Below are 24773 nucleotides of genomic sequence, written 5' to 3' on the forward strand. Positions count from 1 at the left end.
TCACAGCCCAGGCACAGTCGGTTAGCATCAGACTTTCTCCCAAAGTCTTTTCGTCAGCAATTCTTTTAGTGCCTGGAAACTAAAAGAGCTGACCCCCATGTGAGTGAGAGAGGAAAGATTTATATGTCATATGAAAGATGGTTTTTATTATTTTGGTGGAATTCCTTTTTATGCGTTAGCTTTCCGGCTTCTGCACCTTGGTTCCAGGGCAGATGTTGGCGTTTCTGCTTCTTGCTGCGGCAGAGAGGGTCAGAACCTAAGCTCCTCTCTATAACTACCCAGGAGTTTGCACCTTACCATCTCCCCTTGGGTCCACAGGAGATGGGTCTAGGACCCCCACAGGTACTAGAATATCTCCCAGCTTTTACCTGGGATGAAAGCTGACCTGGACAAGAGGCATAAATGTAGGCTGTGCTGGGATGTGGGGTCACCCCGGTTATGGTTTTCCCTGCATCCCTGACTCTCGGTCTTTGTATTCCCAGCATCCAGTAACGACTGGCCATTGTAGGTGCTTACTGAGCACGTGTGGATTCAAGGAGGAAAGACAGATCATGGAAGATTCATATTGTGTTTGTCTGCAAAATAAAATGTACTTTTCTGTTGTGTTTCAGCAGGTAATGCTGCTGTCGTCAAGTATGAGGAAAAACCTCCAAAAGCAGCATTTCAGAATGGTTCATCAGGAGCCTTATATTTGAAGCCCTTGGTACCCAGAGCTCATGCACACTTACTGAAGACTCCTCCAAAAGGTATGGACCTCACTGGGGAAGGAGGAAGGAAGACAAGACTTTTTAAATCCTTGGCTGGGACAAAGTTAAATTTTGACAATTAGGTTCATGGCATATTGAACGTTTATTTACAAAAGTGTTGGATAAAAACAAAATACATTTTTACACGGAGGGAGCTATTTTGGTTCTGAGATTCTGTAGGTTCTTTAGCTAAAACTTAATGCATACAAATCAGCAGATAGAGCAAAGGCATAAGGTGAAAGTAAGTAAGACTTCTAGAGGTAAGTCATGCTAAGGTGGTGATCTAGAGACAGGAGGCAGAAATGTGTGGTTTACTTTGCACCTTTGGTCCAACCATGTTCTTTTTTCCCCTTCTGTTCTTTATCTCTTGTCTGTATCACTCACGCTGTGATCGCTGAAGCTATGAAGGTTAACTTTCAGGTCTACAGCACATGTGGTGTACACTTCGTTTGGGATGTTTCCAAGCAGCTTTATCACAGTGGGTCTGAAGCACGTTAGGAGCTGGTGCTTAGTGAGCTGAAAGATGGCTTAACTGAAAGAGTGATTGTGAATGAGAGGCCTTACCTCTAATACGTGACCCCTGTTTATGTGAGTGTTTGAAAAGCCCAGAGACACGGAATCCTCCTTCATCCCATCAGCCGTGAATAACTGTCACACTTCCTCCTTTTCTCTCTCTCTGCGTGTATAAGGTTTTGCTTTGGTTTCAAGAAAACTCAGGGCATAGCATGTACACTCCCTTGTGTCTTGCTTTTTATTAATTGACTAGTACGTCACGAGAGCTTCTGCATTTTGAATGGCCGTGAAGTCGTCTTCCTGTTTTCCAGTTCCTTGGTTCCTGGGCAGTTTCTTGACTTTCACTGTGTCACGTGATAACTGAGACGAACATTTGTGAACATGAACATTGTTCATTGCTTCAGATTCTAGTTGCTTCCATGGGATATCCCTAAAAGAGCAATTGCGGGGTCAAACTGTATGAATCTTTGTGAAATTGTTATCACATGTTACTAAATAACTTTCCGGAAAGGTGTTAGTCTCTCAAAGTGGTGTGTCTGTTGCTCTGCGTCCTTGTCAACCCTTGTGTGTGTGTGTTTGAGACACACATGTATGTAAAAAAAAAAATCACATGGTAACCTGAGGTTAATTACTCAGTGAATGTTTATCAACACTTTTCCCTTTCTACTCAATTCAGGAAAAAAACAGGCATAGACACTGGCCAAAAATATTCTTCCATATGCCTGCAGGTTCTCATCTGCCCAGGGTCTTAAGTTTCTGACCCCTTGCTGGGACGACATCGGTATATGAATCTGGTTTTTATTGATGGTGACAAAGCCCCTTACCTACACATACACCAGTAACTGAAATGCTGAACTTTGATACTAAGATAACTTTCAGAGAGTTAGAATGGCGTGATTCCACTGATACCTTTACAGAACAGAGAAACCCCCACTGTTCTAAAATGCCTTGCTATTGAATTGTGGTGAGCTTTTGTATCACAGAGGTTTTACCTGAATGGGAATCAGTGCTTTCCATTTATAACAGCCACATATTTGAAGAGATTACCGTCTGTCTGGAATTCCGCAGATAGAAGGTGGCAGCCGTTCTAACTAGCACCCTGCCGGTGATTATGCCCCGGAAATGACTGTATCATGCCGAGTACAAGTGCTCAGAGTTTTCTTCTAGTGACTTATCTTTGTAGCTGTGTCCCTGTTACCACTCCTGCTTGTATTTATTTTCAGCTGTATTGATATATAATCGACAAATAAAATTATAGTATATTTGATGATTTGAAAGACATAAACATTGTGGAAAGATTCCCCTGGCTGTATTTTATGTTGTAGCAGTTTGGAGGAAAAGCTTAAATAGGTTTTCCTTCATAGCTGAATAGCGAGGGAACTGGGTTTAATACTTGGTGATTTTAGAAATCACACCTTAGTGGCTGTCTTTCGTGGAGTCTGGCCCTTGCTGCTCTCTCAGCAGTGGAGTAGCTTCAAGTGTATAATACATGTATAATTCAGTACTGGTAAAATTTGAATTTCAGCAGTTACTGAACTGAAAAAATCCTGTAGTTTGTCCTATCATATTTAATTCGTGATGATGAGTAATACCACCCTTAAATGACCATTTTGATGTTACTTGGAATATCATTTTAAACATAGAATGTACTTAATACAGTTGATTAAATCTCTAGTATTTCCCATCTGAACCTAAAATTTAGCTGTTAATGGATTTTTTTTTGGGGGGAAGCCTTTTTTTTAAATAGTTTATTTTCATGTGGTATTTCAAATAAAACATATATATTTTATAAATATTTCTCTTATATTTTAGGTCCTTCAAGAAAAAGTCTATTTACAGCTTTTAATGCCGGTAAGTGACCATTTAATACAGATGGAGAAAAGGAATCTTTGTAAAGTTATGTTATCAATACAAGTATTTAAATTTATTTGCAGTGATTTTTCAGTAGTATGCTTCTCAATGTAATTTCAGGTTTGTGGCATAAACATAACTGCTTATGACCTTGGCCTGCAGAGGGTTAAAACTTGGTGAGCATGATTGCCAAGCCATCTGACCCAGAAGGACACTTTATTAATAATAGATAATTTACTTTTTAAAATAATGATGTTTGAAAAATGTGGAGCATATTTAATATTTAAAATGTAAAGAAGTGTAGAATATACATTTTCCAGGAAATATGCTATTTTAAAATTGGGTAGTCATTAATTGCTAAATAATCTCGATAACAGGTTTGAACACCATTTAACAGTTCAGCTGCTTAAAAATTTCTTTTCTATTTTTCCCACTTTACCAAACTCACATCTCTAAGACAGTCTGCAGCCTCACCCACTGAACCTTTGAACATGAACTAGACATCAGAAAACTTTGTCTCTTGATGAGCCACAGAAGATTTCACAAACTGTATCCGCTACAGTTTCTGTATTCTATCTGTAGCTGAGCAGCGCCCCACACACTACTTCAGTTCTCTTCTTTAATATGTAGTTGTAAGTTACGTGGCTTCTAAGTCCATTGAGGATTAGAACAGCAAATCAAAAGGGGAAAAGGTATTGTTATAGCCCACAGACTGCAGTTTATCAGGGAAACTGTGACAGCATTGGGTGCTAAGGATACCAGTGGTGGACCAGAAATGAACAAGGGCCTTGTCTTCAGGAAGCTCATAGGAAAGTCCAAGTATTGCACAAACAAATGTAAAATCACAATTGCAATAGGTTTTAGGAAGGAGGGTTGCTTGTTCCTAGGAGAGGCTTTGTTAAAGGCGATGATCTAGTGAGGGAAACCTGGGCAGGAGCTGTAAGTTGGTGATCCCCTGTTTATAGATAGTAATTAAAGAAAATAGGGTGCAAAACATTGCACACGGAATGACTAATGTTCTTGATGCTCCCATGATGTGTTTGGCTTCCTCAGCTTAATTAGGCAGGGAAGTGTGACCTACTGTAGGTTCTTAAAGCTGGGCAGACCCAGCCACATAGAGTGATTTAAATTCTAAAGATTCCCTATAGCCTGAGTTTGAATATATGTGTTCACCAAATGCTAATTTAAAAATCGAAAGAAACTATTCTGCACACATTGAGCTTTTTATTTCCTTTTGTTTTACATTTCCAGTTCATATAATATTCAGGAGAAAAGATTGCTAATACACTATAGATTGGCTTTATGTTAGAAATTCAGATAACCTTTATCTGAAAGCTAGATGAGGTCCATCTTACCTTTATTTTCTTACATTATTTATCCTTTTGGCATTATATCTGAGAAGCCATTGCTTGATACAGGTCATGAAGATTTATGCCTATATTTTCTTCTACGAGTTTTATACTTTTAGCTCTTAGACTTAGATCAAAGATCCCTTTTGAGTTAATTTTTGTATATGATGAAGTAGGGGGTCCAACTTAATTCTTCTGCATGCAGATTACCAGTTGTCCCAGCGCCATTTGTTGAAAATTCTGTTCCTTCTCCCACTGAAATGTTTTGGCACCTTTGTTAAAATGTTAGGATTTGTTTCTGGACTCTTTAATCTATTCCATGGATCTTGCTGTCTGTCCTTGCCAGGCGCACACTGTCTTGATTACTGTGGTGTAAGAAGTTCTGAAATCAAGAAGTGTGAGTTCTGTAACTTGTTCTTTTTCAAGATTGTTTTGGCTATTCTGGGTCCCTTGAATTTCTGTATGAGCTTTAGGGTCAGCTTGTCAATTTCTGCAAAGATGTCAGCTGACATTTTGATAGATTGCATTGAATCTGTAGAATTTCTGAAGTATTGCCATCTTTACAATATTAAGGATTTTTATTCATGGGTTTAGGGTGGCTTCCCTTTTAGTTAGGTCTTTAACTTCTTTCAACAATTTTTTGTAGTTTTCAAAATGAAAGTTTGGGAAGTATCTGTGTAACATTTCTATACTTTGGAAGCTGCCGTTGATACTGGTCACAGTAAAGGGGCTGGTTAAATAAAATAAAATATGCCTGTTCTATGCAACTTGGAAAGGCAGCCTTAATTCATGTCTCAAGTCTGTGATTACATAAACCATTGTAAAAGATGTTTCTTTTCACAGGTATAGTAAATAATAATCTCCAATATGTATCTTCTTTCTACACACAGAGAAACTGTTAGTCATTTTCCCTGGTCACATTGTTGGACTGACTTCATGTCTTGTTTCCAAAGCCTATCACTGGTCCTTGACATACCAGTGGCCTTGATAGGAAAGGTTATCAGAATGGCAAATTAACAACTGATTGAGTGAGATGAGAAATGGATAGTATGAATTGTGTTTCGGTTTTGTTTGGCAAAGCCTCTAACCATGGAGCGGAAATGGGGTTTATGACAGAGTTTGAGGATGCCTGCCTTCCATTCACCTGGAGAATCAATGCTCTAATAATTGCAATGGGAAAAAGATGTATTTTAAGGGGTCAACATCGTGATTTAATCTAGATTATGTGGTATGGACATGTATGTTCCAAAAATCATAAACTTGACTTTTTCAGGTTTTTCTAGTTGCTGGTTAGTTGTTATCATGACCTGAGACTAACCTAGTACTATGATAAGTCCGCTGAGGAAAAGTCACGGTGTGTTGGCTCTTGGAGTAACAGCTTTGATGCTAAGAAGTGGTGTCCAGCAGCCAGTGACTTTGGGTGCCTCATGTAACCTCTTTGATACTAGTTTTCTTTTCTGTGTAACTGAAATGACTGATCACTAAGGTTTCTCCCTGCCCTGTAGCCTGTGACCGCAGGGCACCTTGACTTTCTTCATGTTCTGCTGGCAGTGGGTCATCTTTTAGATGGTGCAGGAGACACTGGCTCCACATATAGACATGTTCTTCTGAGCATTAAGTTTTATGCTTTCAGATAGTTTTTTTTTTTTTTAAGCAACCAACAGTGGTGAAGATTAAAGTTGACCAACTTTGTATCTTTTAAATTTAGGACAGAAGTCAATTAATTTTAATTATAGCAGTTTGCTAAGTTCTAAAGGTTCGCATGTGAAGGTTTAGAAATCACCCTTTAGTTTAAATTTTAAATTGTGATTTTAAATAAAATTAGATAACTTTATACCCTGTTTTGTCACTTAGCATAAGTAATCACTTTTAATGACAGTTACATTTAGCATATGCAGCAACATTTAACCACTCCTCTTGAATATTCGGGGTGCTTCTTATCACATTCACAAAGGATTCATGATGAGCATCTGTACAATGATCACTTTCAAAGTTTGGGGAAGTTTTTTTGTGATAGATTCTTAAAAGTAGTATAAATAAAACATATGCATATTTATAGCCACTTCACTCAAATAACCAAACTGCTTTCCAAAAACTTCATATCCATTTATACCATGATTGACAACATAAGAGAGTGCAGGCCTCACTATATTCTGCTCAACCTTGGATATTATTTTTTTTTTAATTTTGACTAGTGTAATAGTTGAAAATTCTATGTAGTTGTTTTAGTTCCAGCCTTCTATCAATTATTTCAAAGACAGTTCCCTTACCAGGTAAGACCATGAAGAGGAGAAGAAAGAAGGAGCTTTTCAGGCACTGAGTACTGGTTTAAGTCTCAGGACTGCCACATGGCACGTGTGTCCTGACCTTGGGCTAGTTGCTAAGCCTCTCCGAAGCCTCACTTTTCTCACTTGGGAGGACAAGAACACTGGGGAATAACTCCCAGTACAGAAATAATTTGGGCCTCATGGAACTGTTGTATTAAAAGCTCTCGCGTGATAGCTGCTTTCTGCTGCCAGGGACGGGCTGAGGATAATCCCTGTCATTGTTCTTGCCACTCTGGTGCTGGCTTGTAGAGTTCTTTCCCAGGAAGTTGAGTTACTTTCAATCCTCAAGGCAAGCAGTAAAAACCTCTGACAGTCAAGAACCATCCTCATGGGGTCTGGCTGTTGTAATATATTTAAAGATTATGATGCTGTAAGATTCTAGCCAACGTTGACTCTAAATAAAACTTGGTTTATGAGGAAGATGTCACACATACCACGCGCTATTATTACCGTGGTTCTACTGCACATTAAAGCTGTTCGGGATGTCAAAGCAGCAGAGTTGTATCTATCCAGCCCCCTGATTATTTTACACAAGATCATCAGTCTTGGGTGCCGTGGTGTCTGCCCTGGGAAGTGGGAAGTGCACTGCCCCTTCCACAGCCCCTTGCTAAATACAGCACAGGAGGGTAGGGTTGCTTTCTGTACCCACTTCTCCAGGTGCTGGGAAACGGGTGAGAGTTGCAAGCTTGCTCTGACGAGGTCGTACCAGAGTGGCCTGCATTTCCTCTGATGAGAGTCAGTATGAGGCTATCTTTCTGTGTTGGTTTATGAGGATAACTTTCCTCTCTGACTTAAAAGTCCTATGCTGTTTTGGCACATGTTATACGTGGTGTTCAAATCAGGGAAAAGCATGGATTATTTAGTAAATCTTGCTGGGACAAAGACTATCTTTTCAGCAGGAGCTAGATTCCTACTCCACATACTACATACAAATATATTCCAGACTGATAAAAGTTGAAAACAGAAATCAGAGCATAAACTTGGGTAGAAAAGACCTTTCCAGGAACATTGGTGTAAAAGAAAAAATCAATAATTATGAAAACAAAAGTTTTAGACCTCCCCTTTGTCAAAAACATTACAAACATGGTGATGGATGTTAACCATAACTAGACTTGTTTTGGTGATCAGTCCACATTATGGACAAATACAGGTAGACCCCAGAGGCACTGTGGGTTCAATTCCAGATCACATGGTAATGTGAGCCACATGAATTTTCTGGTTTCTCAGTATATGTGAAAATTATGTTTACACTATACTGTAATCTATTTTTTAGATACCATTGTATCTGAAAAAAAAGGTACATATCCTAATTTAAAAATACAAAAAACAATTACAGTAGTAACATCGAAGATACCCAGTCACCATAACAAATATAGTAATAATAAAAAGGTTTGAGATATTGCAGGAATTACTACATAGATGACACGTGACATAGTTGCATGAAGTGAGCAGATGCTGTTGGAAAAATGGCAGTGATAGACTTGCCCGACGCAGGGTTGCCACGAGCCTTCAGTTTGTTAAAAATGCAGTGTCTGTGAAGCACAGTGAGACAAGGTTATGCCTGTATCCAGTCCTTGTTGCACATAATGTCATATGTCAGTTGTATCTCAATTAAAAAGAAACAATATTAACAATCAAACAACAAATCAGGACAGCATCTGTGACCTGTTTACTCTGAAAAAGGGTCTGTAAGATCCACAGGATGAAGACAGCTGCACGTAGGAAGGAAAAGCATCAGAGAAACACAAATGAAAACTGCAGAGAGACGTCACCTCACACCTGTCAGCATGGCCATCATCAAAGACAACAAATAATAAGGGCGAGGATGTGGAGAAAAGGGAACCCTCGTACATTGTTGGTAGGAGTGTAAATTGGTGCAGCCACTAGGAAAGTTTGGGGTTTCCTCAAAAAATTAAAAATAGACTAACTGTATCATCCAGCAATTCCACTCCTGGGTATATATCTGAAGAAAATGTAAAGACTTCATTTGAATTCACTGCAGCAGGATTTACAGTAGCTGAGATCTGGGAGCAACTTAAGCGTCCATCAACAGATGAATATATAAAGAAGATGTGGTATATGTATAAAATAGAATACTACTCAGCCATAAAAAATGAAAATTTGCCACTTGCAACAACATAGATACACATGGAGGGTTTTATGCTTAGTGAAGTAAGTCAGACAGAGAAAGACAGATACCGTATATCTTCACTTACGTGCTGAATGTAAAAAATAAAATGAATATAACAAAAAAGAAACAGACTCACAGATACAGAACAAACTAGTGGGTTACCAGTGGAGAGAAGGGTGTGGGAGAGGCAAGATAGGGGAAGGAGGAGTAAGGGGTACAAACTATTAGGTATAAAATAAGACACAAGGATGTAATTAATGTACAGCACAGGGAATATAGCTAATATTTTATAAGAACTTTAAGTGGAATATAATCTGTAAAAATATCAAATCACTATGTTTGCACACCTGAAGTTACTGTAACATTGCAAATCAACTATACTTCAATGTTTTAAGTGGTAAAAACAAGAAAAAAGTAAGTGGATAGACAAAAAAAGGAATATAGAGAGCAAAGAAACGTGAAAACATTTTACAGATGGTAATGTGCTATCAGTTCTTGTCTGTTTTTAAGAATATTACCCAGTGTTGGTGAATTTGTGAGGACTTGGTGCCCCATACCTGCTACTGAGGGCTGTAAATTACTACTACCTTTCTGGGTGGAGGCACTTTGGTGACATATAAAAAAGCTTTCTACCCTGGAATTCCATTTATCAAAATTGATTCTAGGAAAATAATTGATTTAATTATTTATTGCTTTTCAGAATTGCTTAGAAGGGGGAAAAACTGGAAAAAACCTGAATGATTTAGACAATGGATTTTGTTCAAATTATGTTCATTGACATTTTAATGACATTTTTGAAGCCATTAAAATAACAGTATAGAGGCTTATTTAATGCCATAGAAAGATAAATGTGAAATTTTTAAGTTTAATAAAAAGCTGGTTACAGAGCAGTATGATGTACAAGTAATTTAACTTTTATTTTAAAAAAATTCTACATTGAATGTGCTTTTCTTCCCCCCTTAGTTTTTAAAAATGAGCATTGTACATGGATAAAATATTAATGCTCTTATTTTGGGAGACCGTAGAAATAAAAGGCAATGCCACTGATCTTGGGAATTTATAATCTTATGGGTGGCTGGAGATGTGAATTTTTTGACAGTTATGCACAATACATCTTATAGACATTCTTCTACTAAGGAAGAGGATGTTATGGAAAAGTTGGACCCTGAGTTGAACTTTCTACAACTGGAATAGAGATTTGAACATAAAAGAGGGTAAAAATTATAAGGCATAAAAAGAAAGAAAATTGTGGCCATTAGTGTTGTGTTAGGGATAAGGAAATGAGAAGCGTGAAGCTTGCTGCTCCGTGTTGGAGTTTAGGGCAGATCGGTTGGAGAGAGATGCTTGAATCACTGGTTTAAATATTCATCTCCAGATTTTTGATGATCATTAACAACAACAAATAAAGCTGTCCTAGTTTGGATGCATTTCCTAGCATCTAAGTAACCCTGAACAGCATGCACTAGACTCATAACATCATTGTTTTCTAAAACCAGATCACTGATGAAACACACACTTCTACACAGATTGCAGTGGAATCTGATTCTTGTTTGAATCTATAACACATTGACCTGCCAAACACTTGTATCAGCCATGACAGATCTTTAGTTTTTTAAGTCTTACTATAGATCTTATGTGATTATTTTTCATTATTGGTGTCATTAGTAGAAACTCAGCTCTTTAAGAGCATGCCTACCCCAGCTCCCAGAGCATTGCTCACATTTTGGTTTATTTGCTTCCATATTTGTTACTCTTTTTGTTTAAAGGTGGGATCCTACTATACATACAAATTTAAATCACGGTTTTGTTTTTCAACTTGACATCCTAACACAGGCTTTGCTGTACTTCATAAAAGCTCATCTTATTGCTCATTTTTATAGCTGTAATTACATTGCTCTATCTTGGGTACCAAAATTTCCTTAAATTTTTTCCTTACTGTCCCTGGTGATCCTTATGGTCTCTTAAATCAAATTAAGACTTTGTATAATAACAAAGATGAACACTTTTTTATATTTAGGTACTTCTCCTATATTTAATGTAACTTTAGAAACTATGTACCAGTGGTCACAGCTGATCAGATATTTAATCAAAGAACCTTTCGGAGCCAGTTTTTAAATCTGTGCTCCCCCAACCCCCCAAAGTATACATATTATGTAAAAATCATTGTAACTCTACAGTAACTGCTTACTCAATTATTCAAAGGGTGCATACATAGTGTTTAGGAGTGTGCCTGGCACATAGTATATTGTATGAGTTGGCTGTTAATGGATTGTCAGGGCTGTCCCTTTGCTTTGGCACACTTGTGCTCAGTTGCCACCAGGGGGCAGACTGTGTTTGGGGAAGAATTGAAATCTCCCTTCAGCTGTTGTGTCAGGTTTTCATCTCATGCACCGTGCATGCACGTGTGTGTGTTGTGTTTATATATACACACGTTGCTGTACAAACAGGAACTACTTCTAAATTCTGATTCTTCCTTCTCCCTGGCACTGCTTCTCTTTTTTCTTGCAGTTCCTTGCTCTGCTGTTTTTTGGCTTGTTTTGTTTGTTTTTGGCCTTAGATAGAGGAGTTCCCCAGAGGGTGGGAGCCACTGCAAACCACACAGGGCCATCATCACTCACAGGGAGAAGCAAGAGTCTTGCTCTGTTTAAAAAGACCCTTAGCAGCATTACATTCTCACGTATTTGGCATAGCTTAGTGTAGTTCAAGTAAACATGTTAATGACCGTGACGATTTGGTGGCACGGTGCTAATTTCTTCCTTTGGGTAGTCTAGGGTAAAGGAGTTCCCTTTTCACCAGGATAGTTTAGAGTTTACTGTTACTTAACTAATAAAAAAAATCCTATATAGGATGGTGTCATGTCTATTTTTGATAATATCAGGGTTTAACTTTAGTCTTCTATTTGTAATTTTAATGCTAATAAGTATCTTGGCTTTTACAAGTTAGTTTTGTGTGTGTGTGTGTGTGTGTGTGTGTGTGTGTGTGTATGTGTGTGTGTGTGTGTGTGTGGAGGAGCAGAGAGAAGTGGTTTGGGCACATTAGTTTGCAGATCTGGAAAAAAGGTGGTTGTTTTTTAAATAATACTAAACTGGGATACAACGAAAAGGCAGTACCTAAATGCAGCTTTTCTAGAATTTAATTCCGTGGTGGTTTGTGCTTCCGTAGCCATCCATGGGCACAGTGTTTACAAGACCCCTTGTCTGTGTGTGAACAGGCCATAGCTTTCCCACGGCAGGCTGTCGGGCTGGTCTCTCATTGACAACCTCTAAGATGATAGGCTGGGGGCTGAGGGAAGAAGGAGAAGGAATTATTCAAACTTTCCTTCCTGCTGGCCTTCTACCCTCTTCACTCCCTAAATGCTCTGTAGAGTTTCTGAGAGAGTAACTGCTTCCTGCACATTCTCACAGCATTTAGTCTTTACTTACGGTTAACGGTTTCTGTACTGACTTCTGTTATAGAGCTGTCTTTGCTTTTTTTAAGGAAATCTTGGGAACACACATAGATCATTTTTTACACATTGTTGTCTTGTACTTTTTAAAATGAAAAAATGTTAAAAGTTAAGGCTATTCCCGCTTTAACAATACTAGTTAGCATTTTGCAGGTATAATTTTCTTACATCCATGTCTTTTATCTTCCAACCTCTTTTGGTGTTTGCCATCATATTATAATGTACTTTTACAATAACTCTACTAAAATTAATAGATCCCAGTAAAGGATAAACAATTGCATATTCCTGATGCCCTAGTCTCAAAACATCACTGTTTTGAGAGGTCATCTGATTGTCTCTATAAATGCACTCAGTCAGGCAATAAGTGTAGTCCTTAAAATACCGCCTGTCTGACTAATTTTTATTCCTCTGGAACTCTTATATTACACCTGGTAGAGAAGTTGAATTAACCTTTTATTGTTGGTTATTAGTGAGGTCCTCAGAATGCTGAATGTTAAAGCTGAACTTCAACCTTCTATCAATCTGTCATTAATATATTATAGTAAAAAATTTTTTGAAGTATAGTTGACCTAAAACACTATGTTGATTCTGGATATTAGAGTAGAAATTTTACTGAAAATTGTAATTGGGAACATTTATTGCTTGAAGTCATTAACATTTTTTTCATGCTAAGGTATTCGGTTTATGTATAGTTTTACATATAAAATACCTGAAGAAATGCCCAGTGATATTGGGGTAAATATAATTAAAAGTTTCTAAAATCAGAACACAGGCTACTTTAATGAAATCTCATTTCTTCTAACGACTGAGTGGACATTAGGCACTGGAGGTAGTTCCTTCCCCTTCGCCATCCGCCCAGGCACTGCAGTCGCTGGCGTTACTGGCGGTTATATTAAGCTCCTAAGACCACCCACTTGCTCCTCCCCTTCACCATCTCTGATGAAAACCACAACAAGCCGTTCAGCACGTACAGTGTGATGTCATTCGGAGCTGCTGCGGCTGGGTCTGCCGAGGGGAGATTTTACTCGGAGGAAGAGCTTTGTTTTGGCAACATCTGGGAGTGGAAACGGAAGCCAGGAGCACTTGGACCGCTCCGGGCTTTTTTCTTTTCATGCATGTGGCGGGGGTGACATCTGCCATGTAGGCATGTTTTCTGTCGCCGCGTCTCTTGGCCTCGAAGAAGAGTGCTGAGTTTAAGCAGACAGTATGTGAGAGCCCAGAGGAGCTGTCCTTCTGTGTGTGAGATCTCTCCACCTGCTCGAAGACATGCTGTTGTCTCCCAAATTCTCCTTGTCCACCATTCACGTGCGGCTGACTGCCAAAGGACTGCTTCGAAACCTCCGACTTCCTTCAGGGTTTAGGAAAAGCACCGTTATTTTCCACACAGGTTTGTCTCACCCAGATCTCCGTTGACTGTGGAGTGGGGACGTCGTGATTAACTTGCAGAGGCTTAGAGGGCGTGTTCTCAGGTGGTAGATAATTGGGGAAAGAATGCTGTCTCTACTGAGAGAACTAGGTATAATTTTTTTTTTTTTAAAAGCAGTTTCTCTCGTGTCTCCGCACGTGAGTGTGTGTCCGCCGGAATGTACAGGTCTTTTGTGGGAAGTGGAGCCACCACCTTGGTGTCCCTGTCTCTGCTGGGACAAATTCGGTCAAATTCAACACCTGTTAAATGGTATTTTGCTTCACATGATTTTAGAACTAGGACACAGGTAAATTCTCTTTCCCGGAAAAGAGAAGGAGATGAAAAGAGGGTTTCTGTTGTTTTTTAGTGCGATGGTGATGGGTTGGTGTGATGCAGGGAAAAATATCTGGATTTTGAAGGTTTCTGGAAGTGAAACGTCCTGACGGTCGTGGAGAGGTAGTAAATGAACCACACGTGAAGTTTCCCAAGCTTCCTAGTGAAAATACTTGCAGTTACAAAAGGCTGCCTCCGATGTGTGTGCTTGGATCTGCTTTTTATCTTTTGTGCCTGTGGGGGACGCAAGTGCAGGGTGTACTTTAGAGCCATGTAGACCTGCCAGCTCACTTTTAGGGGATTCACCTGCCCCCTGTTGCCACCTCTTATTTAGATATAATTGCAGCTATAGTAAATTAAGTTAATGTTATGCTGTAAGAACAGAAGTGCTGTTATGCTGGGTTTGGACTGGTTCGTGTTAACGGTAATAGGATCGAGTGTGTAAATAGAAGATGTGTTCTCGTTTCACACGCCTGCCAGCCCTTTTGGATTTTGTTTTCCATCTCTGTCCCCAGTGATTTTTTTTTCTTCTAGCTGACTGCTTTTAGTTTTCCCAGAGGCTCTGCCTTCCCTGGGGGATAACTCTCACTTTTTCCAGCACCTCGTCCTGTTTCATAACTCCCCGTGACCCGTCACTGGAGTCTGCCAGCCTTGCCCTGTTGGTCTGAGCTGACAGCTGAAGGTGAAGTAAGTGAGGAGGAAAGCAGTGGCTCTGCCTCTCCCAGCTTCAATGCCACTGTCAGTTTTTCAACCATAAAGAATAAAAAGGTGAAAAAATAAAAATAAAAGGATGCCTCATAGTTGCAATATTTTGTGTAATCTAAGATAGCTCCAAATGGCTTTTAATTTTAACTTAAAAAAAAATCAACCCACTCTCCAAGGTAAAAAGAAAATTAAAACAGCACAGAAGGTGGTCCAGTTGCAAGTGAGCCCCTTTCTTACCCAGGCCCGTGTCCTCCCCACAGAGGCAGCCACTTTCCTGGGTGTTCTTATATCCTTTTGTGATTCTCTGTGTAAGCCTGTGTAGATTTTTTGTTTTGTTTTACTTTACAGAAGTGGAAGCATATCTTACATACTCTTCTATAGCTCACTTTTTAACATTAATATGTCGCAGATTTTCATGTTAACATAGTTATCTACCTCTTTGCTTTTAGTAGTCAGGTAACATCCCTTTGTTGGGTGAGCCATTATGTACTTAACCAGTCTTCTATTAGTGAACGTTTTAGGTTGTTTATTTTTGTGAAGCAGGCAGTTTTCCAAGGCTACTTAAGCAAAAAACACAAGGCTTTTATTACCAGAACTTGACTAATAGTGATATTTTGGGTACATTTTATTTTTTGAATTTACATAAAAATATTTTGAAACATTCATGCGATTGCAGTCATCATTTTTAGAGCTAGAGTGTACTCAGAGCTGATCTAGTTTACCTGATTTTACACCAGGAAGTTGGAGGTGCCCAGAGAAATGATGAATTTGCCCAAAGGCACACAGTCAGTGGCAGAGATGGGACTAAAATCAGGGACCTCTATAAAGAATTTTTGGTTTGTAGATTTTCCCAGCTGTGGATTTTGCTGTAATTCTGTTAGATCTAGTGAATAGCAGTGATGAAAAAAAAAAAAGTTTTGTGTGTGGGGAGCATTTTAAGATTAGGCAAAGAATTTAATTCTACTTACCCCAGTAAGAATCTTTTGAGAGCTTATCCATATTACATAACTCCAAGGTCTGAGAACTCTTCCAGTAAAATGGCCATTGAAGTCGCTGCATTTACCCTTATCCACATGGCCTGCGAGTAGTTGCTTGTGTTTGTGTTGTTAGTAAAAGAAGTGGTCCTGATGTTGGTTGCTGTAGTGGCAGTGATGTTGGCCAGCATTCCAAGAGCCCGGGGTTGTAGCCTTGGGTTCTGCTAGTAACCAAGTAAATGACCCTGGCCATTTAACCACACAGGGCTGTGAAATAAAGGGGTCAGACGAGGTGATTTCCAGGGTCCCTTCAACTTCAAATTCTGTGAATTTTCTGTCTACTGATGAAAAAAAAAAAAACAAAAAACCCTGGGTGTATTACTGACACCTGAAAATTCATCTTATATAAACAAGTTCTTGCCTAATTTCCCAAGCTCAGTTAATACCCCTGAGTTCATTCTCACAACACCATTCTTTGCCCCTTATTCTCTTGTCAAACCTTAGTCACCTTTGAATCCTTCTTTTTCCTCATTTATCCACAACGAATTGGTTGCAAGAATCTAAGACTCTATCCTTTGAAATCTGTTTGTTTCTACCCTCTGTCTACTCTCATTCAGGCTTTATTAGCAAGTTGAAGCATTTGAAATTGCTCTTCTTAGAAGTAAAAAAAAATGGTCAAATACTGACAGTGCTGTGTCACCCAATCTAATACTCTGGGGTTCTTTGAAGGATTTAATATTTTTGGTCTTTGCCACCAACCTTTCCCCTGCTTCCAAACTATCTTTCACATTGCAGGATTCATTCATTCATTTAATAAATAAATATGCATTAGACGTGGACTGTGTGGCAGGTCCAATGCTAGGTGCTGAAAATTCAGCCAGGACTAAGTCCCACGTGACCCCCGCCTTCACACAGCCCACAGTTTAACAGGGAGACAGACCCAGAACATCCTGCAGTTGTGGAAGGACAGGGACCAGGTGCCCAGGCAGCTCCTGGTGGCTGAGGCTAACTTTATCCAGGTCTTCCAGAACAAGTACCATTTAAGCTGGGACCCCGGGATATGAGGAATTAGCCAAGAAACAAAAAGTGTCCCAGGCAGAGAAATCAGCGTGTGAAAGCCTGGAGGTGAGGGAGAGTTTGGTTCCTTCAAGGAAGCGGAAGAATTTTCATATGTCTGAGTGTAGAATGCGGACAGAGAGGTGCCTGCAGTGGGGTAGTGGTTCCAGGGAGCCAGACAGACGGGCCCTTTCTCTGCACCCTGCATGGGGACCGGGCACAGTAGTGCCCTGTGACTGCGTGGCACCCACTGACAAAGTGTCTTGTCCCACCCAGGATGCCATTTCCTCTGCAAGTAGGGGCAAGGAAAGAGAGTGAATTTGTCAGGGTTTGGGTGATGTTCCAGAGCGTCAGGCAAGGGTGAAGATCTCAGCATTAGGGAAGTGCTAACATCTTCCAAGAAGTCTGGGAGTGATTTCGCCGACTTGCCAAAGTGCTGGCAGTGGTCTCTCTTGCCGAAGCATTCAGTTCAGTCCAGTACAGAATTTTGCCTCAATGTGTTAGTTTCCACTTTATGTGTCAGTGGAGGGGAAAGAATCCTCCATGTAGAAATTTTCCTTGCCACCAGTTTTATTAGAACTCGGGTTTTCTATGAAGCTGGAGATGAGATACTTGTAATTATTATTATGGAAAGTGCCATTTTGAACCTCAGAGTTAATATTCTTATTGATTCCAGTGAAGGCAGCTCACTGTACTAAGAGAGTTCTTTTTGCTGGGCTAGGAAGAAGAAAAGCAGTTACTACAGCAAAGAGGAGGGGGTGTATGTCCACGTATTTTGAGAAAAGGCAGGAGAAGTATTAATAGAACACAATATTTTCATTTACTTCAAGCCACACTAAAGAGAACCATTTTGACTAGATACTTCGTAATAGTGAGGCAGAATGTGAATAAGTGTGTTTAATTAGAACGGAAGTCATCAAATTATGTTCCTAAGTTTGGTATTCATTTTCGACACTGTAAAGTAGAACTTGCTTTTAGCTGCAGTTTGTTAAGACAGCGTAACTAAGAAGGAGCTTGTTTGCCTCACCTGAAAAAGGAGCAGCTCTGATGTTGTTCAGTGGCCCAGCAATGTCAGGATAAACACTTGTGCTGTTTTCTTAGCCATTTCCTCATGAGTGTTGCCTCATGATCTCACAATGGCTGCTGCAGGCAGGAAAAACCAAGACCCAGGGAAGGGGTGGTGCCACATCACTAATGCTTACATCTCATTGGCTAGATTCCAGTCACATGGCTCTTTCTACCTGCAGGGGAAGCTGGGAAATTGAGTGTTTGACTTCTCCGGTCTCGGTAGTGCATGCAGGTACAAGACAGATTAGAGTCCTTTTATAGCGTCTGCCACATAGGAGGCACAACAGTTATTTCTCAACAAAAGTTGTTACTGGCCACTTACAGATGAGGGAAGTATATCACTTAACAAGTTGAATCTTGAAAACAGACCTCATTTTTTCTCTTTAATGATATGAACTTTTTTGGGTAGTGGTTATCTATTTTGTAAATATTTCAGTTAAACACTTTCAAGTCATTCTGTTTGGACGTATAAGTTAATATTTGATTTTGATCTCCTAAATGAATTAATTTTCAGTTGTACAATAATACACTGAAAAAGACTGTTCTCAACTTTAAATGTGGTTTTTATATCTTTAAAATGTGTTAACAAAAGATAAATATTTTACTAATAGTGCATTTATGGTAGGGATCCTATTCATGCATTAAGGTGATGCTTAACAAGTTATAATTTCTCTTGTGTTTCTGTCACATTATAAAACATAGAAGCCAGTGAAAGCATTTTAGAAAGCTTCCATTAAAGTACTGTGTGTTACTAATTAGGATTCTTTGTAAAAAGTTAAAATACTTGATCATTTGCAGAATGCAGAAGCCGTCAGAAGAGCCAAGTTGAAGGATAACAGATGAGAGATGTACCCTTCCACTACCCCTTTGTTATCTCACTGTGAATCCACATGCGTCTTTTCAGCTTCCTTGAAAGCACACTTGCCACGTGGCTAGGCGTTTACTAAGAGCTGACGTTGTGAACGGCATTATGCTAACAGCGTGCTCTCATAGACTGTTAATCAGCCCCTGTAGCTGTGGCAGTCCTACAGCTCCAGCTGTGCTGTGACATTAAAAAGTACCCTTTCGTAGCTGTAGCAGTCCGTTTAAGAAAGCAGTGACGTGCGAAATGAATTTTCACTTAGATAATATTTCTGTAAGTTTTTAAAAGTTAGTTGTTGAAAGAGAAAGCTGGTGTATCTTAATCTCACGAGTTTCAGATAGCTGAAGTTTTACTGTGCCAAACTGTTTTTATGTAGTAGCTGTTTTCACACAGACATGGAAAATAAACCACACTTTATGGTTTGGATTTGGATTTGGGATGGGAACTAAAGCAGTGTTTTTCATCAGGAGAAACGGGAGGAATATAGCAAGTGATACATAGTAAATGCTTACTTAATTAGAACCATTGAAATATTCTGGCTGTTTTGAGTTTTGAATAGTAGAGACTCACCCTATAAATGGAATAATGTAGATTATGATATTTTTGGTAGCTCTAACACATATTTTAGAACTAAAGATAATGTTCTACTAATAGTATATGCATATTACTGGGTTTTTTTTTAAGGTAAAAAGACAACATTTTAAGTGTATCCAAAATTGAACATCATTTTTCTGTATTTGGCTTAGACGATACTTCAAGTTATTTTAGCTCATGAGGGTCCTGTTTCTAAAAAGCATCAATTACATAGCTCTGGGGGAAATTAAGACAAACAGAGCTTTCTTTTGGGTGAGAGGCTGGGCTTTTTCCTGCTATTCGCTGGTGACCTAAGTTTTAGGCATCTTTCTCTCCAATGAATGGCTTTTTCTTATCTGGTTGGTATTTTGAGAATGACATTCTCTTTTTGTTGATTATTTGTGTCATAGAAGTTCCTAATGTTGAATGTTTTCATCGGCCGTTCTAGTTTTTGTTTCTATTGTAAGATAGTCTATTATCTCTAATACAGTAAGGAGATTTTTGACCCACTTTGGCACACTTTGGGGACTCCTCCCTTCACTCGGATCTTGTGTCTGCATGTGCGTTGATTCAGCCCTGCCGCTTTGCCGGGGGCCCTGTTTGGCAAAGAGCCTGTGACTGCAGCGTGGCCGTGGAGTGTAGGGACACTGCTGGTGTCTGTGGCGCCCTGACCCACAGGGCCTGCCTCACTGGCACTGTGGTGGCATCATCTGAGCTGGCTTGTTCAGGGTGGAAAAGTCACAGAAGACACAGCCTTTAAAATTCTGGAAGAATAAATGTGCTTGAAGTAGGTACGGCAGGGAGAAGGGCTGGTAGACTTCTGTTCTTGTTTTGGAATCGGTTCTAGTGGGGACAGAATGTTGCTCTTGGTGCTGTGTTCTTCTCTGCGACAGACTGAAAGGGACACCTTGGTGTACGTCATCACTGGAATCAAAAACACTGCTTGGTATAAGCAGGCTTTGTCATGCCAAGCATCTTTTTAGGTACCTGTTAAATTGGTTAAGCCAGAATGATCTCCATGATAAAAGCAAAAACAAACTAACAAAAAAACGAAAGTCCACATGAAGGCTAGTACTAAGTATTTTAGGTAACTTGCTCAATAACAAAGGGAAAAAAGCCCATCCTGGGCTGCTGTCTGGTGAAACAGCACCTCAGTCACATTAGGGGGAACTTGGTCCGTATATATTTTATCCCTTTCCTTGTGCTCTGAGAAAAGACGTATCCAATTTTTTCTTACACAGTGTCAACAAGTATAACAGAAGATACTTGTTTCCTATTTTAAATTGATGCAAAATTTCGGATTTTTTTCTCTACTTAAATTCATGTTTTAATGAAATTTTTGCTTGTTAGATGATTAAAATAGAAGTATTTTCATTTGGCATCTTCATAATTTTTTTTTTTTTAAGTAGAAGTACTGGGGATTGAACTCGGGACTTCATGCATGCTAAACATGCGCCCTACCACTGAGCTGTACCCCCGGGCACCTTCAGAATTTCCAATGTTAGAGCCCTAAGATTGTATTACTTGCAAATTTTTGTTGTGTTCCATTTTTATAATATGCTCTTTCAGTCCTGAAACAAATACATAAACTTAACATATTAAGGTGGAGTTTTAGGTTATTTAGAAAACCATCAAACTGAAGGAAGTGATACCTCCTTAAAATTATTTCTGAATGTAATGAATTTCTGTTAACTTTTCTCTAAAGTCCATTTTAAGTACGTGAGAAATCTGCTTTTCATCCCGCCAACCACATGGAAAATATTTCAGGTCAAGATTGGATTGTTTTTCAGGAAAAATTGTCTAAGCAATAATTATCCTGAAGTAGGAGTGTTTAATATGAATATGCCTTCTATTCTGTAATTGACTTCTGAAATTAAAAAAGTAAGACCATTTTACGTAGAATACAAGCTATTGCAGCAAATTCTAACAATACAGAAATGTAAAAATTTAATTGGTGTCTTAAGGCACTACCCACCAGCTCCCACCTCCAAAAGAATTAGCTTGGGTAACTTTAAAAGTCAAAACACTGTGCTTTGCTGAGCTTGAAATTTTCCATAGTAAGTAAATGTCACACCCACTAGAAGTAGAGAAATATTATATGTGGTTTCTAAGTGATGATTTCTATTAACTCTTCTAGAGCAAACACGTAATGAGAGGAACACTGGAAAGGTGTATATAGATTGAGACTAATACTTGATGACGCAAGTTTATATACCCACATGCACATACACACATGCACATAGATGCAAATGATGGGGAGATGCCACAAAAGAAGTGTCAGCGCCTTAACCATACGTATGTTGTCCGACCCGAGGGCCTCTTCCATCCTTGTCTAGAGGACTGCTAACTTTCTCTCCTTTCGTACCACACTGAATAATAATTTTTAAAAAACTTGGTAAGATTGTCCAGACTTCCAAGGGTTTTCTGTTCAGTTGATTAAGCCGGAAAAGTGTGTGTTAACAGGCTTGCGTCAGGGGCAGCATTCAGGACGACGGGAAGTAGATATAGAGCTGACTGGCTCCTGGGAAAGTGACCCGGCCGACCATTACATGTGGACCACGGGATGGAGCCGGCGAGGTTAGAATAGACTCCTTGTGGAGAGGAAGGAGCCGAGGCTAGGACACCTGCCTCCCAGTCCCGCGCTGCACAGTCCTCGCGCCCAGGTCACACGCTGACCTGCTCTTCTCTGTTACTGGAAACCGTGACTTACCCGGATCCTCCTGATCATCTGGTCTCCCGGTCTCTTCCTGATCTGCCTCATAAACACTTTCATCCCTTGCTGCCGGTTCTCACTGCTGCTGACCCCTGAGCTCCCCTCCCCAGCCTTCCGCACCACCCTGCTTGGCCCCCAGATCTCCTTTCCTGGGGCTTCCAGGCCCCGCTCAGCATCCTCTGTGCCCCTGGAGAGAAAGCCTTGTGTGGCACACGTGTCTTGCCCCCATTTGTGTTTCTAGCTGCTTCATCTTGCTTGACTTTGAACAGTGCTTTGCTTCAGCATGGGGTACCTCCAGGGCCTCCCAGACCCTGATGCCTTTGTGTTTTCTGCCCTTTGCTGCTCATTTACCTGCCAAGTGTGCAAATGTTCATCCAGACTCGACCTCTAGGACCCTTTCTTGGTGACCCCAGATCTCTGTGTGTCTCCACCTTTCCTCTCACCACACCATGCACAGAATTCTGTTACCTGATTATCAGATCATATTGCCATTGGTGATGGCCAATTTCTGTCTCTGCTGCGTCAACGCTCCTTAAGGACAAGTTGGTTAGAAGCACATCCAGCAACACTGACTGAATGACCAGTGGTTATTTGGGTGATCGTTTCATAACTTGACAGCCCCTCCCATCAGAACACTTATTTCCTGGTAGTTCACATAAGGCTTTGCTTTCACAGAATATCTCACGGTAAACACCCATCATCAAATGCTGAGGAAACACCGACTGAAGGGACCTGTATAGAGATAGGTGTCCCTAGGAAGGGTTTTGGGTGTGTAGCTTCAGGCTAAGGCAGAAAGACAGAAATCAGTTTTCTTGTCCAGGCCGCTAATAGAGCCTGTGAGTTCATTATCTACGTTTAGTTAACCCATTTGTTGAGCATTAATTTTCAATGCCATATGTAGTGGAAAGCACATAGCAGCCAGTGTCGGTCATCTTTACAGATACATGGCTGTGTGAGAGTGAGCAGGAAGAGATTGACACCATAGAAACCTGGTTCCCCGGACATCCCCGGTGTCTTCACGCCTCCCTGTAGAGCACTCCCCTCTTCTACCTGCTTCTGCCGCCCTCAACATACCAGGCAGGTCCGCCAGCCCCACAGCAAAGCCACGTGGTAGGTTTTGATAAGTATTTGGTGAGTGAATGAATAGGCCAATAGGTATACAAAAAGCTAGACAAACGTTAGTTACTGAATACTATGTCTAGTCATGTGTTTCATTAAGTCAAGGCAAACTCTCTAGGTCTTGTCTCTTCCTTGATTATAATATTCGAACAGATTCAGTAAGTGGTTTGTTTTGCCTTGGGATGGGTGTGTCCTCAGCGGCTGATAGGTGAGTCCCTGTCTGAATGGTTAAGTGTCTCTTTCAAAAACTGTTTAGCCTTGAGCTGGGGGTCTGTGTGCCTGCATGACTTGAGCCTGAAACACGGGCCTAGTCTTTCCCCAACTACTTTCTTTAAGATGACAAATAAGTTTATTAGGCTAGTTTTAAATGTTATTAAATTGAGGTTTCTGAGTAGAAACAGCAAAGATGGCCAACAGGGTTACCCAGCTGTTTTTCAAGTGAGCAGATGTCATGGATTCAGGGCTTCTGTTTTCCTGATGGAGGTTCCAGTGTCATTGGAATGAATCCCAGGAGGGTCAGATCAGACCTGACAGTGGCAATTATCTTGTCCACATGCATCGGAACCTATGTACAAGTTAACATTTAATTTTAAGTTTAGTGAGTAAATTGATTCTTGGAAATCAGACGTCCTGTTAATGGAACAGAGTATTTGACACTTTTAAATAAAGCTGCATTATCAGAATGGTAACATGTTAATAAAAGGAACATAAGGGAAAGCTGGGTTTGTACGAAGCTAATTTCCTATAAATAATGAATCCTGTAGGATTTAAGGGAAACTTTTTTTTTTTGCATTGTGAAGTAGTTTATTTGTGAGCATTAGGGCTCTGAACATCATTGGAGATTTTTTACATCATCTCTGATCTGTTGAGCTGGGAGTGAGGAGAAAGGAAGGGATGCTCAAACTGGGTCATCAGCCTCCACGTGGTACAGTTTGTCCTCGGGGAGCACAGTATATGGAGCGGAAGATTGAGGTCACAGCTTGCTCTTCTAGCTTTAGGTAAAGGGCAGTCTGTTGGCTTATTTGCTCTTAGGTTAAAATTTAAGACATGTACTCTTAGAGAAATAATGTCAATGTTTTCTTTTCTCCTTAAGTATGAGTCTGTTTTGAGTATTTACAACAGAAGCTGTGTTACTTAGATTTCTGTCTTGATTTCCCATGGAAGAAACATGGATTGACTATGTTTGCTTGATGGCTAAGTGTCAAAGATTGAAGTGCTCAGAATTCACTTTAACCACATTGCAAAAATGTTATATTTTAATTTTGAATAGGTAATGTATTTACCCTGTGGTTAAAAAGTATTTAAAAATGCATTAGAACACCTTACATCTGTCTGGTTTTTGTTCTCTTCTCTGAAAAGGTAAACATTGTTAGTACTTCCATACGTATTATGTGATAATTTTGTTACGAATTTATAAGCAGAAGAAAGCTCTAATATACAGTGGACACGCCATCCACATGGCCCTTCCCTGTGCTTTCTCCGTTCACTGCAGAGAGCTTCCTGCCTCCATGTTCAGCGTGATACCCCACTGTGTACACTTATTTAACCAGATCTCCACTTACGGACAGTTGGGATTTTTTTTTTTTTTAATCTTTTCTTTGCA

The 24773-nt window shown here is 39.8% G+C and overlaps 1 protein-coding gene and 1 non-coding gene across 11 annotated transcripts in view; one reads left to right on the forward strand and one right to left on the reverse strand.

Moving 5' to 3' along the window:
• The window catches only part of MTUS1 (microtubule associated scaffold protein 1), a 149350-nt gene that overhangs the window by 87722 nt on the left and 36855 nt on the right, over positions 1-24773 (forward strand). For 8 of the 10 annotated variants that reach the window (XM_010953262.3, XM_074353485.1, XM_074353490.1 and 5 more), the window contains 2 exons: positions 612-746; positions 3072-3110. In XM_010953262.3, coding sequence (XP_010951564.2) covers positions 612-746; positions 3072-3110 — 174 coding nt within the window. Of the gene's footprint in view, positions 1-611; positions 747-3071; positions 3111-13320; positions 13750-24773 lie in introns of those variants that run through there. The other 2 variants (XM_074353486.1, XM_010953264.3) reach the window with 2 other exon arrangements.
• LOC123616409 (U6atac minor spliceosomal RNA) lies at positions 21584-21708 on the reverse strand. Its single transcript, XR_006724405.2, has one exon. It is a non-coding gene; the product is annotated as a U6atac minor spliceosomal RNA (small nuclear RNA).

The sequence above is a fragment of the Camelus bactrianus genome, chromosome 26 (assembly GCF_048773025.1).
Source record: "Camelus bactrianus isolate YW-2024 breed Bactrian camel chromosome 26, ASM4877302v1, whole genome shotgun sequence".
Classification (NCBI taxonomy): Eukaryota; Metazoa; Chordata; class Mammalia; order Artiodactyla; family Camelidae; genus Camelus; species Camelus bactrianus.